General features: G+C 45.0%; 1 protein-coding gene across 1 annotated transcript in view; it reads left to right on the top strand.

Moving 5' to 3' along the window:
* Window positions 1-261: 261 nt before the first annotated feature.
* The window catches only part of LOC123750518 (uncharacterized), a 54,551-nt gene continuing 30,855 nt past the window's right edge, over window positions 262-23,957 (top strand). The window contains exons 1-3 of the mRNA XM_069325452.1: window positions 262-455; window positions 10,109-10,482; window positions 19,545-19,779. Of these exons, the coding sequence (XP_069181553.1) occupies window positions 422-455; window positions 10,109-10,482; window positions 19,545-19,779 (643 nt within the window). The 5' untranslated portion in view covers window positions 262-421. The remainder of the gene's footprint in view (window positions 456-10,108; window positions 10,483-19,544; window positions 19,780-23,957) is intronic.

The raw sequence follows: 23,957 nt of genomic DNA on the forward strand, positions 1-23,957 counted from the left end.
AAAACACATTTAAGTAAACTCAGTTGACTGGATTTCAACATCTCGTCTGATTAAAGAATCCATCAAACCGCCTGATTACAAGTGATAAGATTAAAGATAAAACTAGTCCACAGTCAAACAATTCTAACCAACACAGTCCATACGGCTGATCTTACCATAGGCATCTCCTCAAGAACAGTCACTAAAGAGGAGTGTAAGTAATGCCCCCGAGCACCCGAGAAGGTAATACTTTGATAAATTCCAGTTAGTCTTGGACTTCAGTGTTGTTGTGAGGTGTGGACTAACTAGTGTCCTTGCTGGTGGAGGTTTAGGGTGTGTCAGTGTAACTAGTATCCTTGCTGGTGGAAGTTTAGGGTGTGTCAGTGTAACTAGTGTTCCTGCTGGTGGAGGTTTAGGGTGTGTCAGTGTAGGAGACGAGAGAATGGACGTCGTGGCAGCCATACTGTTGCTCACAGGTAAGGTTCTGTGCTTCAGTACACTCCGTATAATGAACATTGTAATGTGTATATTTTTATGTGTGGTCAGCTGTGCTTCCCATCCCCGCACTCTCTCATAACACTGTAAGGATGTGAGGCATGTGTTGCACTCCTGTTGGTAGCTAGTGTCGAGTGAAACATGTAAGAGGGAAGTGTTGAGTGAAACATGTAAGGTAGTGTTGAGTGAAACATGTAAGTGGGTAGTGTTGAGTGAAACTTGTAAGTGGGTAGTGTTGAGTGAAACATGTAAGAGGGTAGTGTTGAGTGAAACATGTAAGGTAGTGTTGAGTGAAACATGTAAGAGGGTAGTGTTGAGTGAAACATGTAAGAGGGAAGTGTTGAGTGAAACATGTAAGAGGGTAGTGTTGAGTGAAACATGTAAGGTAGTGTTGAGTGAAACATGTAAGAGGGTAGTGTTGAGTGAAACATGTAAGAGGGAAGTGTTGAGTGAAACATGTAAGAGGGTAGTGTTGAGTGAAACATGTAAGGTAGTGTTGAGTGAAACATGTAAGTGGGTAGTGTTGAGTGAAACATGTAAGAGGGTAGTGTTGAGTGAAACATGTAAGAGGGAAGTGTTGAGTGAAACATGTAAGAGGGAAGTGTTGAGTGAAACATGTAAGAGGGTAGTGTTGAGTGAAACATGTAAGGTAGTGTTGAGTGAAACATGTAAGGTAGTGTTGAGTGAAACATGTAAGTGGGTAGTGTTGAGTGAAACTTGTAAGTGGGTAGTGTTGAGTGAAACATGTAAGAGGGTAGTGTTGAGTGAAACATGTAAGGTAGTGTTGAGTGAAACATGTAAGAGGGTAGTGTTGAGTGAAACATGTAAGAGGGAAGTGTTGAGTGAAACATGTAAGAGGGTAGTGTTGAGTGAAACATGTAAGGTAGTGTTGAGTGAAACATGTAAGAGGGTAGTGTTGAGTGAAACATGTAAGAGGGAAGTGTTGAGTGAAACATGTAAGAGGGTAGTGTTGAGTGAAACATGTAAGGTAGTGTTGAGTGAAACATGTAAGTGGGTAGTGTTGAGTGAAACATGTAAGAGGGTAGTGTTGAGTGAAACATGTAAGAGGGAAGTGTTGAGTGAAACATGTAAGAGGGAAGTGTTGAGTGAAACATGTAAGAGGGTAGTGTTGAGTGAAACATGTAAGGTAGTGTTGAGTGAAACATGTAAGGTAGTGTTGAGTGAAACATGTAAGAGGGTAGTGTTGAGTGAAACATGTAAGAGGGAAGTGTTGAGTGAAACATGTAAGAGGGTAGTGTTGAGTGAAACATGTAAGAGGGTAGTGTTGAGTGAAACATGTAAGTGGGTAGTGTTGAGTGAAACATGTAAGAGGGTAGTGTTGAGTGAAACATGTAAGAGGGAAGTGTTGAGTGAAACATGTAAGAGGGTAGTGTTGAGTGAAACATGTAAGGTAGTGTTGAGTGAAACATGTAAGTGGGTAGTGTTGAGTGAAACATGTAAGAGGGAAGTGTTGAGTGAAACATGTAAGAGGGTAGTGTTGAGTGAAACATGTAAGAGGGAAGTGTTGAGTGAAACATGTAAGAGGGTAGTGTTGAGTGAAACATGTAAGGTAGTGTTGAGTGAAACATGTAAGGTAGTGTTGAGTGAAACATGTAAGTGGGTAGTGTTGAGTGAAACATGTAAGGTAGTGTTGAGTGAAACATGTAAGGTAGTGTTGAGTGAAACATGTAAGGTAGTGTTGAGTGAAACATGTAAGGTAGTGTTGAGTGAAACATGTAAGGTAGTGTTGAGTGAAACATGTAAGAGGGTAGTGTTGAGTGAAACATGTAAGGTAGTGTTGAGTGAAACATGTAAGAGGGTAGTGTTGAGTGAAACATGTAAGGTAGTGTTGAGTGAAACATGTAAGAGGGTAGTGTTGAGTGAAACATGTAAGAGGGTAGTGTTGAGTGAAACATGTAAGTGGGTAGTGTTGAGTGAAACATGTAAGGTAGTGTTGAGTGAAACATGTAAGAGGGTAGTGTTGAGTGAAACATGTAAGTGGGAAGTGTTGAGTGAAACATGTCAGAGGGAAGTGTTGAGTGAAACATGTCAGAGGGAAGTGTTGAGTGAAACATGTAAGGGGGAAGTGTTAAGTGAAACATGTAAGAGGGAAGTGTTGAGTGAAACATGTAAGGGGGAAGTGTTAAGTGAAACATGTAAGAGGGAAGTGTTGAGTGAAACATGTAAGGGGGAAGTGTTAAGTGAAACATGTCAGAGGGAAGTGTTGAGTGAAACATGTAAGGGGGAAGTGTTAAGTGAAACATGTAAGGGGGAAGTGTTGAGTGAAACTTGTAAGAGGGAAGTGTTGAGTGAAACATGTAAGAGGGAAGTGTTGAGTGAAACATGTAAGGGGGAAGTGTTGAGTGAAACATGTAAGGGGGAAGTGTTGAGTGAAACATGTAAGGGGGAAGTGTTGAGTGAAACATGTAAGAGGGAAGTGTTGAGTGAAACATGTAAGAGGGAAGTGTTGAGTGAAACATGTAAGAGGGAAGTGTTGAGTGAAACATGTAAATGGATAGTGTTGAGTGAAACATGTAAGGGGGAAGTGTTGAGTGAAACATGTAAGTGGTAGTGTTGAGTGAAACATGTAAGGGGGAAGTGTTGAGTGAAACATGTAAGTGGTAGTGTTGAGTGAAACATGTAAATGGATAGTGTTGAGTGAAACATGTAAATGGATAGTGTTGAGTGAAACATGTAAGGGGGAAGTGTTGAGTGAAACATGTAAGTGGGAAGTGTTAAATGAAACATGTAAGTGGGAAGTGTTGAGTGAAACATGTAAGAGGGAAGTGTTGAGTGAAACATGTAAGAGGGAAGTGTTGAGTGAAACATGTAAATGGATAGTGTTGAGTGAAACATGTAAGGGGGAAGTGTTGAGTGAAACATGTAAGGGGGAAGTGTTGAGTGAAACATGTAAGTGGGAAGTGTTAAATGAAACATGTAAGTGGGAAGTGTTGAGTGAAACATGTAAGTGGGAAGTGTTAAATGAAACATGTAAGTGGGAAGTGTTAAATGAAACATGTAAGTGGGAAGTGTTAAATGAAACATGTAAGTGGGAAGTGTTAAATGAAACATGTAAGTGGGAAGTGTTAAATGAAACATGTAAGAGGGAAGTGTTGAGTGAAACATGTAAGAGGGAAGTGTTGAGTGAAACATGTAAATGGATAGTGTTGAGTGAAACATGTAAGGGGGAAGTGTTGAGTGAAACATGTAAGTGGTAGTGTTGAGTGAAACATGTAAATGGATAGTGTTGAGTGAAACATGTAAGGGGGAAGTGTTGAGTGAAACATGTAAGTGGGAAGTGTTGAGTGAAACATGTAAGGGGGAAGTGTTAAGTGAAACATGTAAGAGGGAAGTGTTGAGTGAAACATGTAAGAGGGAAGTGTTGAGTGAAACATGTAAGTGGGAAGTGTTGAGTGAAACATGTAAGGGGGAAGTGTTGAGTGAAACATGTAAGAGGGAAGTGTTGAGTGAAACATGTAAGAGGGTAGTGTTGAGTGAAACATGTAAGAGGGTAGTGTTGAGTGAAACATGTAAGGGGGAAGTGTTGAGTGAAACATGTAAGAGGGAAGTGTTGAGTGAAACATGTAAGAGGGAAGTGTTGAGTGAAACATGTAAGAGGGAAGTGTTGAGTGAAACATGTAAGAGGGAAGTGTTGAGTGAAACATGTAAGGGGGAAGTGTTGAGTGAAACATTTAAGAGGGAAGTGTTGAGTGAAACATGTAAGGGGGAAGTGTTGAGTGAAACATGTAAGAGGGTAGTGTTGAGTGAAACATGTAAGGGGGAAGTGTTGAGTGAAACATGTAAGGGGGAAGTGTTGAGTGAAACATGTAAGAGGGAAGTGTTGAGTGAAACATGTAAGAGGGATGTGTTGAGTGAAACATGTAAGAGGGAAGTGTTGAGTGAAACATGTAAGAGGGTAGTGTTGAGTGAAACATGTAAGAGGGAAGTGTTGAGTGAAACATGTAAGGGGGAAGTGTTGAGTGAAACATGTAAGGGGGAAGTGTTGAGTGAAACATGTAAGAGGGAAGTGTTGAGTGAAACATGTAAGGGGGAAGTGTTGAGTGAAACATGTAAGAGGGAAGTGTTGAGTGAAACATGTAAGAGGGTAGTGTTGAGTGAAACATGTAAGGGGGAAGTGTTGAGTGAAACATGTAAGAGGGATGTGTTGAGTGAAACATGTAAGGGGGAAGTGTTGAGTGAAACATGTAAGAGGGATGTGTTGAGTGAAACATGTAAGAGGGAAGTGTTGAGTGAAACATGTAAGAGGGATGTGTTGAGTGAAACATGTAAGGGGGAAGTGTTGAGTGAAACATGTAAGAGGGATGTGTTGAGTGAAACATGTAAGAGGGAAGTGTTGAGTGAAACATGTAAGGTAATGTTGAGTGAAACATATTACCCGTGAATGTAACAAGGAATCAAATCCCAATCGCCACCTAGCTCTCGTCTACAATGAAGCTCCCTATCTCAAATTATATACACTGATGACTCCTTGCACCAGTCCCATGGTGCAGCTTGATGTGCAGTTGTTGTGACAGCGGGAGATGGCTCCTATTTCTATGAGTGTGGAACGCGTATAACTGGGCCTCCACTCTTCAAACAGAATTGGTTGCCATAATCCTTGCGCTCGAAGGAGTACATGAATCAAAAGTCGACACGTTAATTGCAACTCCTGATGAGTCGCTTGAGTTAGCCTAAACATTTGTTCGTAAAGAGGAATTGATTGCCATCATGGACTGCCTTTGAGCACCCTGGGGGCAGCAATATTCCGGCAACTGCAATTAAATCTGACTTGAGGTAAAGTGAAATTCACACAAGTTCCTCTACCTGTCATCATTCTCTTATGCAGGAAGAACCGCACGTCTGTGGTCATTCTATATATATATATATATATATATATATATATATATATATATATATATATATATATATATATATATACATATATATATATATATATATATATATATATATATATATATATATATATATATATATATATATATATATATATATATATATATATTATTAAATATGACCGAAAAAGTAAGATTAATAATTCTAACACGAATTTTCTCAATCTTTCGTACATTACGCTTCACTGTTGGAGGTAAATCAAAAATCACTTCTCCAAAATTCATTTTTATTTCTAGTCTGACGCGACACGGGCGCGTTTCGTAAAACTTATTACATTTTCAAAGACTTCACAAATACACAACTGATTAGAACTTGCGTATCTCTGATTTTATATCTACATTTGAGTGAGGTGGGAGGGGGTGATGTGGCATTAACACAAGACAGAACAAGAGGGGATATTAATAGGGTATTAAAAGTATCAACACAAGACAGAACAGAAACAATGGGTATTGAATAGAAGTGTTTGTAGAAAGCCTATTGGTCCATATTTCTTGATGCTTCTATATTGGAGCGGAGTCTTGAGGTGGGTAGAATATAGTTGTGCAATAATTGGCTGTTGATTGCTGGTGTTGACTTCATGATGTGTAGTGCCTCGCAAACGTCAAGCCGCCTGCTATCGCTGTATCTATCGATGATTTCTGTGTTGTTTACTAGGATTTCTCTGGCGATGGATTGGTAAGCTCCAAAAAACCCAGTATATAGGCAAGACAACAACATCTCTTTCTAGGCGTTTAACGATGCATAAGCAACAGGGCTCCATTAAGGAACATATAATCTCTTCCCATAACCAAACCATCGCCAGAGAAATCCTAGTAAACAACACAGAAATCATCGATAGATACAGCGATAGCAGGCGGCTTGACGTTTGCGAGGCACTACACATCATGAAGTCAACACCAGCAATCAACAGCCAATTATTGCACAACTATATTCTACCCACCTCAAGACTCCGCTCCAATATAGAAGCATCAAGAAATATGGACCAATAGGCTTTCTACAAACACTTCTATTCAATACCCATTGTTTCTGTTCTGTCTTGTGTTGATATTTTTAATACCCTATTAATATCCCCTCTTGTTCTGTCTTGTGTTAATGCCACATCACCCCTCCCACCTCACTCAAATGTAGATATAAAATCAGAGATACGTAAGTTCTAATCAGTTGTGTATTTGTGAAGTCTTTGAAAATGTAATAAGTTTTACGAAACGCGCCCGTGTCGCGTCAGACTAGAAATAAAAATGAATTTTGGAGAAGTGATTTTTGATTTACCTCCAACAGTGAAGCGTAATGTACGAAAGATTGAGAAAATTCGTGTTAGAATTATTAATCTTACTTTTTCGGTCATATTTAATAATATATGTCTACAGGAAAGACTGCTACCAAAATATACTAATATATATATATATATATATATATATATATATATATATATATATATATATATATATATATATATATATATATAAATGTGTGTGTATGTGTGTGCCTTCTTTCACCAACTTCGAGGTCATTCCCGAAACTCACGGTTACTGCGACGGCGTTGGAACCAAGGTATTGGCGTTTGCCTTTCCATTGAAGACTTTCGATGCCATGGAGAAGGGGGATCTGCTGCCTGGGTAACAGCTTCTCCTCCATATCAACCTACCTTGGCTTTGCGCTCTGGTGAGGTCACTCCAGACTGAGAACCAGAGCGCAACACCATAGTCTACTGAGACTGATATTGTTGTTGTTTAAGATTCAGCTACTCGGAACAAAAGTTCCAAGTAGCACGGGCTACTTGGAATAACTAGTTACACAAGACTGCTTCTTGCTTTGCTGAACAAACTATGGGGTTCAGTTCCTAAAAGTAATATATGCCTCTGAAAACTATTCCACCACCGCCCACGGGATGGGTATGTTGTTGTTGTTGTTGATTTAGGGGCGACGACGATCGTGGGATCGGATGCGCCCCGGCGGACCCGTGAAGGGTTAATCGCGAAGCCAGGAAAGGTGGAACGCCAAGCTTAATCGCGAAACGAGTGACGCCAATCACTAGAAATTAATATGCCATACTGCAAATAAACGCACAGTCAGGCAGATGATTGAGAAGTCCCAGGAGTCCCTCAGGGTGACAAGCACCGGCCCCGCTCCACACAGAGAACACCAGGTAGCAAAACCAAAACTCGGCCCCCAACTAAAACGCAAAAAGTCATCCAGTGTCCTCCGGCAGAGCAGAAGCCGGCCGCCCACCACGGCTGAGAGCACACCAGGAGCCCACCAAAACCCACCAACCCCCGGCACCTCTCGGCCAAGCCGGCCCCCGAACACCGTCACCCCGCCGGGAGAACCAGCCAGAACACGCCAAAAAATAAAAATCTATCAACAATCCCGTGACCCAAGACGATATGTGCGCCAGGCGTCGTACAAGCGGACCGTTGAAGAGGGAAGCCAAAAGGCAGTAGCAAAGCCAAAACGCGAAAACAGGACGTGATCCGGCGGCTCCCAGGCGGAGGAGGTGTTCAGACGTCCGCTCGGCGTCAAGGTTGAACCAGGAGTCCCACGGGATGGGTATGAGGTGCATAATAAATGAGTAACTTCATGAGCGTCGTGCAAATTAATTTTCTGAAAATATCTGGATTGAGAGAAAACGTAGGGAAGAAGCCTGTAAATATTTCCAGCGGTAACTGAAGTATTCCGTAGGACTACGCAAAGAATCTTTTATATTTAATAATCAAATGTGTCGGAGGACAGGTAGGCAGTTTATACATATAGTACACATAGTACATATTAGGCTTATATCGCAGTCATCCAAGGGTTGAATTATTGATCTCGGTGGAGGGGGGGGGGGTCAGAACTGGTCACTCACCGGGCTCTCACACTACCGGGGTGACGGACTTCTGGTTCAACCTTGACGCCGAGCGGACGTCTGGACGCCTCCTCCGCCTAGGAGCCGCCGATCACGTTTGGTTTACGATTTTGGATTTGCTACTGCCGTTTGGCATCCCTATTCAAGGGTCCGGTTGTACGACGTCTGGCGCACATATCGCCTTGTTTCAAAGGATTGTTGATAGACTTTTTTTGGGGGGGGGGGGTGGGGGGGGTGGGGGGGGCCTTTCTGGCTGGTTCTTCAGGCGGGGTGACGGTGTCCGGCGCCGGCTTGGCCGAGAGGTCCCCGGAGTTGGTGGGTCTTGGTGGGCTCCTGGTGTGCCCTCAGTCGTGGTGGGCGGCCGGCTTCTGCTCTGCCGGGGGGCACTGGGTGACTTTTGCGTTTTAGTTGGGGGCCGAGTTTTGGTTTTGCTACCCTGTGTTCACTGTGTGGGGCGGGGCCGGTGCTTGTAAACCCTAAGGGACTCCTGGGGCTCCCAGTGTTCACTGTGTGGGGCGGGGCCGGTGCTTGTAAACCCTAAGGGACTCCTGGTGCTCCCCAGTGTTCACTGTGTGGGGCGGGGCCGGTGCTTGTAAACCCTAAGGGACTCCTGGGGCTCCCAGTGTTCACTGTGTGGGGCGGGGCCGGTGCTTGTAAACCCTAAGGGACTCCTGGTGCTCCCCAGTGTTCACTGTGTGGGGCGGGGCCGGTGCTTGTAAACCCTAAGGGACTCCTGGGGCTCCCAGTGTTCACTGTGTGGGGCGGGGCCGGTGCTTGTAAACCCTAAGGGACTCCTGGGGCTCCCCAGTGTTCACTGTGTGGGGCGGGGCCGGTGCTTGTAAACCCTAAGGGACTCCTGGGGCTCCCAGTGTTCACTGTGTGGGGCGGGGCCGGTGCTTGTAAACCCTAAGGGACTCCTGGGGCTCCCCAGTGTTCACTGTGTGGGGCGGGGCCGGTGCTTGTAAACCCTAAGGGACTCCTGGGGCTCCCCAGTCATCTGCCTGTCTGCGTTCCTTTGCCACATGACATATTAGTTTCCAGTGATTGGCGTCACTTGTTTTGCGATTCTGCTTGGTGATTCAACCTTTCCGGACTTCGCGATTAACCTATCACGGGAACGCCGGAGGCGCATCCGATCCCACGATCGTCGTCGCCCCTAAATCAACGACAACAATAACAACAACTATCGGGGTGACCTCATAATTCTCAGGTCACGCACTGGTACCTCACAATAAATAGAGGTCACCCACCGGTGCACCATAATAAGGGTGTCAACCTTTCAAAGTTTTCCAACAATTCTCACTGGCAAGATGAGGCAGGGAAGTGTGGGGTTGTAACTGTTGATCTCTTGGTCTGACGATCTGGAACCAGATTCACGAAGCAGTTACGCAAGCACTTACGAACCTGTCCATCTTTTCTCAATCTTTGGCGGCTTTGTTTACAATTATTAAACAGTTCATGAGCTCTGAAACACCAGGAGGCTGTTTATAACAATAACAACAGTTGATTGGCACGTTTTCATGCTTGTAAGCTGTTTAATAAATGTAACCAAAGCCGTCAAAGATTGAGGAAAGATGTACACGTTCGTAAGTGCTTGCGTAAGTTCTTTCGTGAATCTTGCCCCTGGTCGCCTAAGACAGGCGAACGAGTACCAGCTGCGTCTGGGTACGATTGCAAGGGTAAACAACCTTGCAGGGTTTCTTACTCGGGGGGGGGGGGGTGTCGTGTACCTACTGGTGTGGGAAATTACTTACACTCAGGATGAGGGACGCTGCCCAATATACTCCATCTTCCCGGCAAAATTAATCACATACGCCAAGCTGTACAGTATACACACATCAAAACTTTTCCCCCATTTAATTTTCCGTGTTTCAGGCGCTGTGATAAACGTCCCGGGCTCTGTGACGAGCGTCTCAGGCGCTGTGACTGGCATCCCAGGCGCTGTGACGGGCGTCCCAGGCGCTGTGACTGGCATCCCAGGCGCTGTGATGGGCGTCTCAGGCGCTTTGACGGGTGTCCCAGGTGTTGTGACAGACGTCTCAGGCGCTGTGACGGGCGTCCCAGGCGCTGTGACGGACGTCCCAGGGGCTGTTACGGACGTCCCAGGGGCTGTTACGGACGTCCCAGGGGCTGTTACGGACGTCCCAGGGGCTCTGACGGGCGTCAGAGCCCCAGAAGAATGCCTGTGCCCAGAAGGGAGCAGCTCGGACGCCTCGTGCAGCTGCCCACCGCGGCTGAAGACAGACCAGGTGAGTGCAGGTGGCCCGGCTGCCCTCCACCACCCCCACATCTGCCGTCCGGAGCAACACAAACACTCAAACATTAGGCTCAACCCTGGAGCCTAATTTATTACATTTCATTACAATAGTCAAGATATACTTCCCTATATCCATTACTCAAGTTGGCCTTCTCTCCCAAAGTTGATCTTCCATCCCCAACTTGGCCTTAAGGTTAGGAAAGGAATTGGGAAGCAATTTTGGGAAGGGGTTATGGAAGACGTCAGGAAAAGGGGTTGGAGAGAGGAGATGGGGAAGTGGAAAAGGTTGGGGAAGGGGAAAGGGTTCAGAAAGGCGTCGAGAAGGATGGAGTTGAAGGGATATTATCCCAAACAAGGCGAGGCAACACAGTGGGTGGGGCCCCCCCACCCACAACACAGTGGGTGGGGCCCACACCCACAACACAGTGGGTGGCCCCACACCCACAACACAGTGGGTGGGGCCCCCCCACCCACAACACAGTGGGTGGGGCCCACACCCACAACACAGTGGGTGGGGCCCACACCCACAACACAGTGGGTGGAGCCCACACCCACAACACAGTGGGTGGAGCCCACACCCACAACACAGTGGGTGGGGCCCACACCCACAACACAGTGGGTGGGGCCCACACCCACAACACAGTGGGTGGGCCCACACCCACAACACAGTGGGTGGGGCCCACACCCACAACACAGTAGGTGGGGCCCACACCCACAACACAGTGGGTGGGCCCACACCCACAACACAGTGGGTGGGGCCCACACCCACAACACAGTGGGTGGGGCCCACACCCACAACACAGTGGGTGGAGCCCACACCCACAACACAGTGGGTGGGGCCCACACCCACAACACAGTGGGTGGAGCCCACACCCACAACACAGTGGGTGGGGCCCACACCCACAACACAGTGGGTGGGGCCCACACCCACAACACAGTGGGTGGAGCCCACACCCACAACACAGTGGGTGGGGCCCACACCCACAACACAGTGGGTGGGGCCCACACCCAGTACGGAAGTTCTGTTTTGGTACAAATAGTTCGGGATTGACGCTCATTTGACCCACAGTTCGGAAAATTTTGGAACAAATTCTGGCAAGAGACTTAAGGTCAGAAGAGTCTCGTCTGCACGTCAAACATCACGTATATGTGGTGCTGTTGGTTCAAAATGTTGGGACGTGCAGTCAATATACCATATGCCTTCACCTCCATATACCATATACGGTCCCCGTGGCGCAGTGGCAAGACACGCTCCCGGCGCTTCGCGAGCGCTTTGGCCTGGGTTCATATCCTGGCTGGGGAGGATTGACTGGACGCCAATCCTTAACTGTAGCCTCTGTTCACTCAGCAGTGAATGGGTACCTGATTGTTAAATGATTTGGGGGGGGGGTCGTATTCCGGGGAAAATTAGGATTAAGGACTTGCCCGAAACGGAATGGAGGTGAGGACAAGCCTGGGGCCAGATTCACGAAAGCACTTACGCAAGCACTTATGAACCTGTACATCTTTTCTCAATCTTTGGCGGCTTTGTTTCCAATTGTTAAACAGTTAATGAGCTCGGAAGCACCAGGAGGCTGTTTATAACAATAACAACAGTTGAATGGGAAGTTTTCATGCTTGTAAAGAGTTAAATAAATGTAACCAAAGCCGTCAAAGATTGAGGAAAGATGTACACGTTCGTAAGTGCTTGCGTAAGTGCTTGCGTGAATCTGGCCCCAGGCCGTTGGGGCTTCACACTCACTGTTTTGTGTGTAACCTGTTATGCTTCTCATGTCATAATGTTTCTGAAACACAGAGGTTCTTAACCGGTTGTATCCGTACCTCCTCGGGGCCATAGGAACAAAATAATGGGAATATGGTACTCGGTTTCTGAATAATTAAAAAAAATTAGACTAGAATTAACAATCATTGTTATCAACAGTTTGAGACAATTCAACGTTTTAACTGGAAAAAATCTCACTAGCTGAAGCTAGCTTACCTAGTTCTCATTTGCCCTTTTTCAATAAATAAGTATGATAATATTCCTATGACTTTCTTTCACGTGGTGTGCTCCGAGCTATCCAACTGTAAAGACAAAGAGCAAAAGCAAGCAACTGACATGTCTGAAGTCACACTTGTACCGAGCACGACTCGTGGCGAGGATGACAGACACGCCACGGGGTCAACCCGTTCTCGCAAATTCGTAAAGTCAATATTGACTTATTAACTACGTGCATAGGTGATATACTAAACATAATAGATACCCTTAAAAAGATTCATAGAAAACACCGACCTTACCTAACCTTGTTAGTATCTTAAGATAAGCATCTTAATGCTTCGTAATTACAATTATTACTTAACCTATAATACCGGGGTGCAAGGCCACATATTGGCTCATAACACTGCAGTTTGTTATTGCACTTCGCTAAACACTCTGTAGCTAAAATATGAACCGTTAACTGTGGAAACATTTTCAGACACAAGACTGAACTCTCTAATATATGAGCCTTCACCACGAGCCTTATCTCAACAATTCTGGAAGAACAAAGGCACACAGGAGATATGATTACAACATATCGGATACTCAGAAAGGAGGAGAGATAAATAATTAGTTAATGAATAAATATAAGGAACACAAAGTGGAAGCTGAACACGTGAATAAGTCGAAGAGATGTGAGTAAGACCATATATTGTGAGATAAACACCAGGCACGAGTTTACATGTTAATATTATATGTTCCTGAGTTCGGGGATGCCTCGCACTGGTTAAGAGGCGGGTCCAGGAGCTGAACCTCATATATAAAATCACAAACTCGTCGGAGAGCTTTACGGCTGAGTGGAAAGCGTTCTGGGGTCGTAGACCTAAGGGCCCGAGTTCGATCCCTGGCGAAGGCAGAAACAAATGGGCAGAGTTTCTTTCACCCTGATGCTCTGTTCACCTAGCAGTAAATAGGTACCTGGGAATTAGACAGCTGCTACGAGCTGCTTCCTGGGAATGTGTATATGCGTTAGAAATATATATAGTAGACATAATAGAGGAAAAATGAATTGGTTAGAAAGGCTGAGTCCAAGAACTAATTGCTCGATTCTGCAGATACAAATAGTAAATACACACACATTATATGTGACCCTGCACAGTTATGTGTTCATACACACAGGTATATGTGCACATACATAGTTAAAGGTTTCATATACACATGATTATGTGTATGTGAGATTCTACTCCATCTGACTATGGGGAATTTACTGTTAAATACCTAAGCCCCCACGTTTATAAGCCAAATGAGAGAGAGAGATTACTTCCTGGTTGACTTCAACCACATACAGGCCCCATGCAGGGAAACCTGACGTGATATTAGCAATCCGGAAGGTGAGAGGCGTGAGCAAACGCTAAAGGTTCAGTACTACAGATGGAGGTGAAGACTAGAGCGGTTTTCACTTCCACAGTGCAATACAAGACCTTTTTCTCACTGGGTCGTTCAGCGAATCTAGCAGGTAGCGGATGGGTCCTCACACCAATACTTATATAATGGTGATTGGGGTTAGGAGCTGGAACCTGTGCCAACTTAATTTACTGATTAAGTAGCAAGAGGAATAAAGGTGGCAGTACTGCAGAATCAGGAATGATATCAAAGGCAAGTGTATTTAGCCAAAATAGATTTATTAAACAAACTTACGTTCTAATACACAGCCACACAATTTACGTTAATTCTAGAGTGCCACTTGAAATCCGTCAAACACCACTTAAGTTGGTGGCTGCTTTTTGGCTGGGCTGGTTGTAGTCAGCTGTTATTTTTACATTCTCTTCCCTGTGGTTCAGCTGTTGCTCCTGAGGCTTCCTGATGGCAGGGTTGATCTCTATAGCTCCATGATGGCTAACTCAGCACTGTTTCTGGACCACTTAACAGTAGGCCTCCTGACCCACCACCTGACAGGTGTATAGAGACACAAGGCCTCCACCCACTAGACAGCTCATCAACAACAGTTAACTAACCTGAAACACTGTGCACATTCTTGGCAAATATCAAAACACTTCACCAACACAATACATCAACATATGTAAATGTGTACACAACAATGTCACCAAGACAATCACCTCGATAACGACACTACAGGTTATCGACACCTTAGCTTTAGACACTACTTTAGCAAATGTCACTAAGACATATAACAACAACAACAATTGATTTAACAATCAATGTCACCAAGACATTCAATTACAAAGAGTCAAATTAATTACTCAATTAATTTACCTTAATTAACCACAATTATGGTAATTAGTCACTTAAGACAGTCAACAAATTAATTAATCAATCGACCACGTTAAAGACACACTGTCACCCCGACAGTTGGAAATCAAAAAGTTACGCTAATTACACTGTCACATAGACAATTAACACTCAATTACGTTAATTTATTGTTTATCACATAGACGAAACAATCAATTAACAACTTAACTCACTGTCAAACCGACAGATATCAATCAATGAAGATACTGACTTCACGAATTACGTTCATAAATCACTAACACGGGTATCACTGAGACAACCCAACACCACTCAATGATAAATTCGCGCAAGTGAGAATTAATATCAATATTAGCGTGCCACACAGACAACTGCTAATACAGCACTTAATGCCACAGAGTTGGTGGAAATTTGCCGACCTGGCCACCAGGGGGCTCCGGCGTGTCTACCTAACCTGCCAGTTGTTGTCTGGAGTTGCGTGAGGGAGGGTGCAGTTTGGCGTGTCGGCGCCATGGGGAGTTTTCAGGACGTGCATCATACCTTGCTCTTGAGGTTGTGTTGTTGTACGGGCGAGGTGTACACCTCGTGTGGGCGAGGTGTACACCTCGTGTGGGCGAGGTGTACACCTCGTGTGGGCGAGGTGTACACCTCGTGTGGGCGAGGTGTACACCTCGTGTGGGCGAGGTGTACACCTCGTGTGGGCGAGGTGTACGGGCTCCAGCTCCTGACGACCCACTAGTGCTAGTGAAGTTTAACTCCGCGGCGGTGTATGAGGAGTTCGTCGCCCGCTGTGATGGACGAACGTTGACCCTCCCTGGGAACGGCGGTACGGTCGCCATTTCCGACCGCTGCTGCTCTGTTACCTATGTGGCATTTCATAGTGTGCCCTACGAGTTTTCGGAGGCCCTGCTGTGGAGATACTTTGGCCACTATGGTACGGTGGTCTCCCTCTGTATGAACTCCGTCTCTTCCGGCAGGTGGCGTGGGGTCTCCTTTGGTGCACGAACTCTCGCCTTGAGACGTAAGTCCCCGGTTCCCTTCAGTTACCTTGCTGGCTCTGCGGGCATTCTGTGCAGGGCAGCCACGCTCCTAGTGTCGTTGTGGCCTTGAGAAGCACCTAGCGGCCGCTTGCACTGGGGTCGCGGCTGCACCTGTTAATCTGTTCCGGGAAGAGGATTTTCCCCCGTTGGTGGCGCAAGACTTGACGCCTCGTGATGGAGTGGGTGGGGAGGTTCCCCTGCCGCCTGCTGGCCCGGCGTGTGGATGGTGGTGTACAAGACGAGGTGGTGGTGTGTGCGGCTCCACCCCCGCAGTCTGTCTCTTCGCTTCCAACGGCTTCTGCACCTGTTTCCGTCTCTGCACCTCTGTCGTCTTCGACGTCCCTGCAGGCTCCCCCTCACCTGTGTTGATCCCTCCCCCGGCCTCGCCTGTTCTTTCTCCTGTCTCCTCTGTGGGTGGCGGTCTGTCCCCCATGTCGTTGAGGCTGACATTCTGCGGGGTCGTGCTCCCCCGGTTGTGGAGCGGCCTGCTGCTGGCTGTTCTCGGGTGCCTCCTGCACGGGGTGACAGCTCCGATGACCATCGGCCTGTCACCAAGCGTTCACGTACGGATACAGGTACTTTGCCTCCTCGTACGTGGGCAGAGGAATGTGAGGCTGCGGCATGTGTTCATATTTCTTCTGCGAGCTGTTCCTCTGTGGAGTGCGAGGATGGTGCCTCTGGTGCTGGTGTGGTTCAGGTGGATGGTGTGGGCCCTGGTGTGGCTCCTGCTGTAGGGGTGGGGGCCGGTGTGGGGCCTGTTGCTCTTGATTCGGGTGCGTCGCCCGCATTGAATGGTTCCTGTTCCTCGTGGGGGGTGGTTCCCCCTTGCGAGGTTGAGGGTGAGCGTGGCGACCTGGTGGTGGTGCCGAAGAAAGCTGCTCGCTCTGAGGGTTCCGTGCCCCCTCCCCACCCCTCACGTCTCCGGCCATTTCTTCTGTGTCTCCTGCTTTGTCGGAGGTGGTGTTGCCACCTCCGCCCGCTGTCCGGTATCTCCTGCTTCCACGGCGGTGGTGTTCCTGCCTCACCTGACTAGTTCTTCGTCTTCGGTGACCTCTGGTTTGGGGCGTGTGTTTCCGCCGGGTTTGGTGGTTCCTGAGTATATGACGTGCCCGCGGCGTCGTGAAGGTTGTTCCCCTATCCCCTACCGATCAGGGGTAGGCTTATAAGCAGATATGGGAGGCTTAGTATCCATCGTGGAAATTCCCCTGAGAAATATCCTCCTAAATGATTACTGTGTTGTGTTGCTTGCACATGGGTGCGTGGTTGTAGGGTGGGATTGCATGTGTGTGTCTGGGTGGGGCGGGTTTTGTTTTCCGGTTCCTGCGTGTTCCGGTTTTTTGTTTGTGGGTTTGCGTGTGTGTCTGTGGGTCCGTGTCTTTCTGTATCTGTTCTGTATGGTTTTATACTTCCGGCTGTGTGACTTGTGCGTGGCTGGTTGTGCTGCTGTGTGTGTGTGTGTGTGTGTGTGTGTGTGTGTGTGTGTGTGTGTGTGTGTGTGTGTGTGTGTGTGTGTGTGTGTGTGTGTTTGTGTGTGTTTGTGTGTGTTTGTGTTTGTTTGTGTTTGTTTGTGTTTGTGTTTGTTTGTGTTTGTTTGTGTTTGTTTGTGTTTGTTTGTGTGTGTTTGTGTGTGTTTGTGTGTGTTTGTGTGTGTTTGTGTGTGTTTGTGTGTGTTTGTGTGTGTTTGTGTGTGTTTGTGTGTGTGTGTTTGTGTGTGTGTGTTTGTGTGTGTGTGTTTGTGTGTGTGTGTGTGTGTTTGTGTGTGTGTGTTTGTGTGTGTGTGTTTGTGTGTGTGTGTTTGTGTGTGTGTGTTTGTGTGTGTGTGTTTGTGTGTGTGTGTTTGTGTGTGTGTGTTTGTGTGTGTGTGTTTGTGTGTGTGTGTTTGTGTGTGTGTGTTTGTGTGTTTGTGTGTTTGTGTGTTTGTGTGTGTGTGTGTGTGTGTGTGTGTGTGTGTGTGTGTGTGTGTGTGTGTGTGTGTGTGTGTGTGTGTGTGTGTGTGTTTGTGTGTTTGTGTGTTTGTGTGTTTTTGTTTGTTTGTTTGTTTGTTTGTTTGGTGTGGTGACAGTTTATATTATGTACTTGTGTCTTTACGGCCTTCTGGTCGTTTGCACGTGTCTTTTTGTACTACTTTGTTTGTCTTTGTACTTAAGGTTCCCTGTGTGGTTCTGTTATTAATGTTTTGTTTCTTGTACTGTTCCTGTTTTGGTTTTTGTTCTGTATTTTGTGCCCGTGTATGGGTGTATTGTATGCTTTGTATCATGTGTGTTTCACTTTTGATTCTTCTTGTGTTTAGGTTCTTTAATGTTGATTACTTTATTCTGCATGTCCTGTATGTACTCATGTTTTTATTTTTCTGTGATTTTCTCTTTGTACATTGTGGTTTCTTTTATATAAAAAACAATTTTAAAAAAACAATTAAAAAAAAAACAATTTCTTTTATATAAAAACCAATTTTCAGTGGCACTTAGTGCCACTGAGACAACCATATCTCTTCTCAATACCTGTAACCAGATGCTACACACAACTCATTGGGTTTATATTACTTGTACACGCACACGCACACGCGCGCGCACGTACGTACGTACGTTACCTGTCAATCATTAATGACAGGTCAAGGAAGATTAAGAGTTGTCAAAGCAGACAGATTTAACACCTCCACAATACCTTTGGACTCTGACACAAGAGATCTCGTTGCGAGACTAAATGATAATTCGAGATTGGGCGGTTTACTTTACCACCAAACAATGTGTTCACTCTTAACAATATAATAAATATCCCGGAAGTTTGTACTTAAAGTTTTCACACCAGTCACGCCCTTACACACCAGTCACGCCCTTACACACCAGTCACGCCCTTACACACCAGTCACGCCCTTACACACCAGTCACGCCCTTACACACAGCTGCTGATGCTCGACGTGGCGGATAGACTGAAAAATTAAAGCGAGGGGGACCTGGGACCAGATTTACGAAGAAGTTGCGCAAGCACTTATGAACCTACACCTTTTCTCAATCTTTGGCGGCTTTATTTACAATTATTAAACAGTGAGCTCCGAAGCACCAGGAGGCTGTTTATAACAATAACAGTTGATTGGGATGTTTTCATGATTGTAAACTGTTTAATAAATGTAATCAAAGCCGTCAAAAAATGAGGTAAGATGTACACGCTCGTAAATACTTGCGTTACTGCTTTGTGAATCTGGGTCCTGGCATTGAATCCTTCAGTGCAAGATAAAGTTCAAACCCCCAGCTATCAGATGATCGATGTTAAATCCAGGTGTTAGGGGGTTGTAATACGCATGGCTGATCAATCACACACACGATCTTCAGAGCCCCAGCGCAAGTTGCAACAATCTCTATTTACTGAGGTATAACGACACCCCCACACTTCTCAACACGGTGGTGGGGCGTTTACCACAGTCACCTTGCCCGAAACGCTTTGCGTAATAGTGGCTTTAGGCATTGTATGTACTAGCTCTATCTATAAACCCAACAACTTTTGTATCTCACCTTGTATGTATGTATTTTACCTGAATAAATATTCGTATTTGTAAACACGCCGCCCACTCTTCTGGTGGTGGCGCGCGCAGCTCATGAACACTCACACAACACACGTTTTTGGCTTGGGGGGTGGGGGGGGGGACTTCTAACCACACCGGGGGAGACACAGTGAAGACAGAACGGAAGTAGAGGCGGAGCCCAAGAACCGTGGCTCGTCTCCCCACAAATACAACTAGAGCGAGTACATTTTGATCTCTTTAATAATTGTTATCTCTTACTTTACTATTTTCAGCCAATTGTGATCACTCTGACCAACCTGAGCGGCACGATCACGGCGCCAGAGGACCCCAGCGGGGACCACTACTACTGCACCAACTGCAGGGTCCTCTGGGTCCTCGACACGGGGGCCCCCAGCAACACCATCACGCTCACCATCCAGGACCTGTTCCTGGGGTACCCGGACGTCACCATACCAGACGCTGACCTCAACAACTACACCACCGGTGACTTTCTGCTCGTCGGTGCAGGTTGGTGACTGGCGGGCCCTCAGTGGGGACTGTAATATGGTGACTCCTCAGTGGTGACTGTAATATGGTGACTCCTCAGTGGGGACTAATATGGTGACTCCTCAGTGGTGACTGTAATATGGTGACTCGGGGAGGAAAATCACTCACAAACGCAGTCAGGGCGGCAGTGGAGTATTTATGCCTCTACTGAACTGTATTAATATTGCAACAATTGCAGCTGACTTTGGGATGTATTTCATGTTCTTCAGGTTTTAGTTGAACTTATTTAAGTTTCTACGCTTATTTTTGAGAGTCCTTTTGTGATCTGCGGCTTAACAGAACAAAAGTTTTTTTTTTTAGGGTGGGGGGGGGGGGGGAGGGTGGATATTTATCTTATGGTTGAGAAGATGATAGTGAGGATATATGTGCCCTGGATCATATATAACAATGTGTTTGTGGATAATACAAATGTTATTGTTTCTGGATCATTTATTAGAATCTGATCCACAAACATAAATATTCTTATGTATGATCCACCCTGGAAACACAAACCGAAACTCTCTATTTTCCGCTTGTTACAACTTGTAATAAAGTTGTTACATCTTGACTTAACGTGTTTATGACGTATTAGAACGTCGTTACAACTTGCTATACTGGTTGTTATAACTGGTTAGGAGGTGTTAAAACTTGTTCGAACGTTGTATCAACGTCGTTGTTTCGGTGTGTGTTTGGCGGGCAGAACCATATACACTCCTTCACTCCCTAAGAACACGCTCCGTCTCCCTTCATCATGTAGTCCTTGTACCGTGTTGATTTCCCCCCGAGATTCCTTCTGCGTTCTGTCTCCTGCAGGAATTCTCAGGCAGTCTGGTATTCCCCTCTTCTGTATGCTAGCCTTACTCTGCCCCCATAGCTACATCTTTATTTGGTCTTCATTGTTACTATTGATTCAAAGACTAAAACACAGTGGTCATTGGCTCCTAATGGCATGTCATCACCAATGTTTTCAATGTCCATCTCATTCTGTGTGAAGAACAGGTCTAGTCTAGCTGGTTGATCACCACCCAATCTCCTTGTTTCCGTTTCCTCCTTAACATATTGCATTAGGACGTTCCTGTCTATTACTTTTACCAGCTTTGCTCTCCATGTCTCATCTCCTCGTCTTGGGTCCATTGTTTCTCAGTCCATTTGTGTCTCAGTTGATTGATGTCTCCCATTACTAGCAGCTTAGCTTCCAGTCTAAGGGTTCTCGGCCACTCCTTGTAGAATATTTCTTGCATGTTCTGTTCTTAATTTTGTATTCTTGCCTCGGTCTTCTGTATTCTCTAGAAGGCTATAGATTACAACCCCCAACCAATTCCTCACCGTGCATTGAAATGATTCCGACAATGCAGTCCCTGTAGTGGTTTGCCATCTCTAAAGACCTCCGTTCAAAAACCGTTTTTTTTTTTTTTTTTTTTACCAGCAGTGCCACATGACCTCTTCCGATGTCTTTGACATTTCATCATCTGATATTCACCTGGTAATATTAGTTTGGACTCTACTATTGCTATTACATCACGGTCTGCTTCTTCAGTCCCTTCTTTGAGTTCATCTGCTTGGTCAGTCCATCAGCATTGGTGTACCAGATCTTAAATCTTCATTGTTGTTCTGTCTTCTGAATGATTAGTGTTCAGTCTAGATATGGGGTTTAGGTAAGATTCTGAGAGGATTTTGGGATGTGGAAGAGAGTAAGGGAGATTGGAGGTCTGAGGCATTGGGTTAGGGTGTGATGGAGTTGGATTTTTTATTTTCTGCCTGAAATGTTATGCGTTAGTGGCATTGCAGAATGTAAAAATAAAAAATTTTATGGAATCTCAACAATCCATTGTATCTACTTGTGAATATATATTATTATTATTATTATTATTATTATTATTATTATTATTATTATTATTATTATTATTATTATTATTATAATTGAGGCTTAGGGTCTGGGGATGGAGTTGGCAGAAAGTTGTGATTGAGTTCCAAGAGGAAATGTGGGAGGAAGTATGGGAGAAGATTGATGATCAGTGAGTGGCAATTGGTGGTTGGTGGATTTCGATTGATTACAAAGGGGGTATTGTGCTACTGGGATGGAAGGATGCTGGATTTCTTAAATGTTTGGTCTCTGGAAGGATCTGGAGGTGTGGTCAGGTGTCGGTATTTTGTTGTCAGCCATGGGAGCCAGTTCATTCTACTTAGGACTCTAGGTTTGTTTGTGTATTGACCTAGTTGTGCTTGCGGGGATTGAGCTCTGCTCTTTCGGCCCGCCTCTCAACAGTCAATCAATTGTTACTAACTACTAACTTACTAATTTTCACACACACACACACACACACACACACACACACACACACACACACACACACACACACACACACACACACACACACACACACACACACACACACACACAGAGAGCAAGCAACCAGTAGCAGCTGTCTCACTCCCAGGTACCTATTTACTGCTAGGTAACAGGGCATCAGAGTGAAGGAAACTGCCCATCTGTTATTGCTACTTGTGTAAAGGAGGAATGTATATGTTTATCTCTTAGAATGTTTGGTAATATGTTTATTGTTTGTGATGTGTGTCTATGTATGTATTAACACGATGTACTGAACGGGGTGAGAATAGCTTGAGCTACCTCATCCCTTTGTGTGTATTTTACCTCAATAAACTTATTTCAATTTTAATTTCAATCTGTTATTGCCGGTGGCCGAGATCGAACCCGGACCCTGGAATGACGAATCCCAAGCGCTGTCCATTTAGCCACGGGCCCTGTTATGGGGGCAAGTAGTTGCTCTGTGAAGGGCCAACAACTAAGGTCGAGGAGTTACTAAAATAGTGGGAGTTAGGTTAGGCCCACAAGGGGTGCGACCGCTCAGTCTCGAGACACAGCAGAGAAGAAGCAAAGCAGTCCTCGTTCCCCATGATTGCTGCCTGAAAGATTCTCAACTGATCGTACAGTAACAATCATCACAAGTCTTCCCAGGCACTCCTTTACTTGTTCTTTTAACAATTCTAAGAATGGGTAACGTCTTGCTCTATATTATATTAATATTCAATTAACACAATCTGCCCACTCTGTGAGCAACAGGATTATTTCCACGTCTGGCAGGGAAGACAGTTCCCATCAAATAATACTTGTCCTTAAAAGGTCTGTAGTCTAAAGGTGATTAACCTTACTCCAAAAATACAAAAATACAACAAATTACTTTACCAACTCTATCTTACGTTAACCCCTTGAATCCACATAGGCAGGAGACAAGAATTACAACCAGCAACCTAGTGGTAAAGACTACTTTTCTGAAGGAACAGCACACTGGTATCACTGTAAATAATGGTACACGTGGTTGGTCACCTTCACCCACCCCAGAGTTTATTTATTTATTTATTTATTTATTTATTTATGCATATACAAGAATGTACATAAGGAATGTGAGGATACAATTATGGTAATTACAGTCTTGTAAAGCCACTAGCACGCGCAGCGTTTCGGGCAGGTCCTTAATCTAAGAAAATTTTAAGGAGGTAAATACTTGCAAAATTTATAGACAAAAAAATAACAGATTACATGGAATGAAAAAAAAAAAGATGAGAGAAAATTATAGGTACAGTATATTAAAGCACATAGGTAGCTATGATTGATTGCAATGACAGCTTAAAATGGTAGTTGACAAAAATTGGTAGTCACAATACAGCATATGGCTAGCACATAAAAGACAGCAATGAACACAATGATAAGGTTGTTTGATATTACATAAAAATTAGGAGATTGGGTACCACTAGGTACAGAGCAAATTTAAAGCTCAGTGTAGGAAACTAAATAGATGAAGTTAGGTACTTTTTGGTTTTGCTTTTAAATAAGGCAAAAGTTTTACAGTTTTTCAATTCACTAGGGAGTGAGTTCCATAGACTAGGTCCCTTAATTTGCATAGAGTGTTTACACAGATTAAGTTTGACCCTGGGGATATCAAAGAGATATTTATTTCTGGTGTGGTAATAATGGGTCCTATTACATCTGTCCAGGGAGAGTTTCAGAGCATGGTTTGCATTTAAGAACAGGGTTTTGTAAATGTAGTTGACACAAGAGAATGTGTGGAGGGAGTTAATATTTAGCAAGTTTAGAGATTTAAACAAGGGAGCCGAGTGTTGTCTGAAAGCAGAGTTAGTTA

Source organism: Procambarus clarkii, chromosome 16, assembly GCF_040958095.1.
Source record: "Procambarus clarkii isolate CNS0578487 chromosome 16, FALCON_Pclarkii_2.0, whole genome shotgun sequence".
Classification (NCBI taxonomy): Eukaryota; Metazoa; Arthropoda; class Malacostraca; order Decapoda; family Cambaridae; genus Procambarus; species Procambarus clarkii.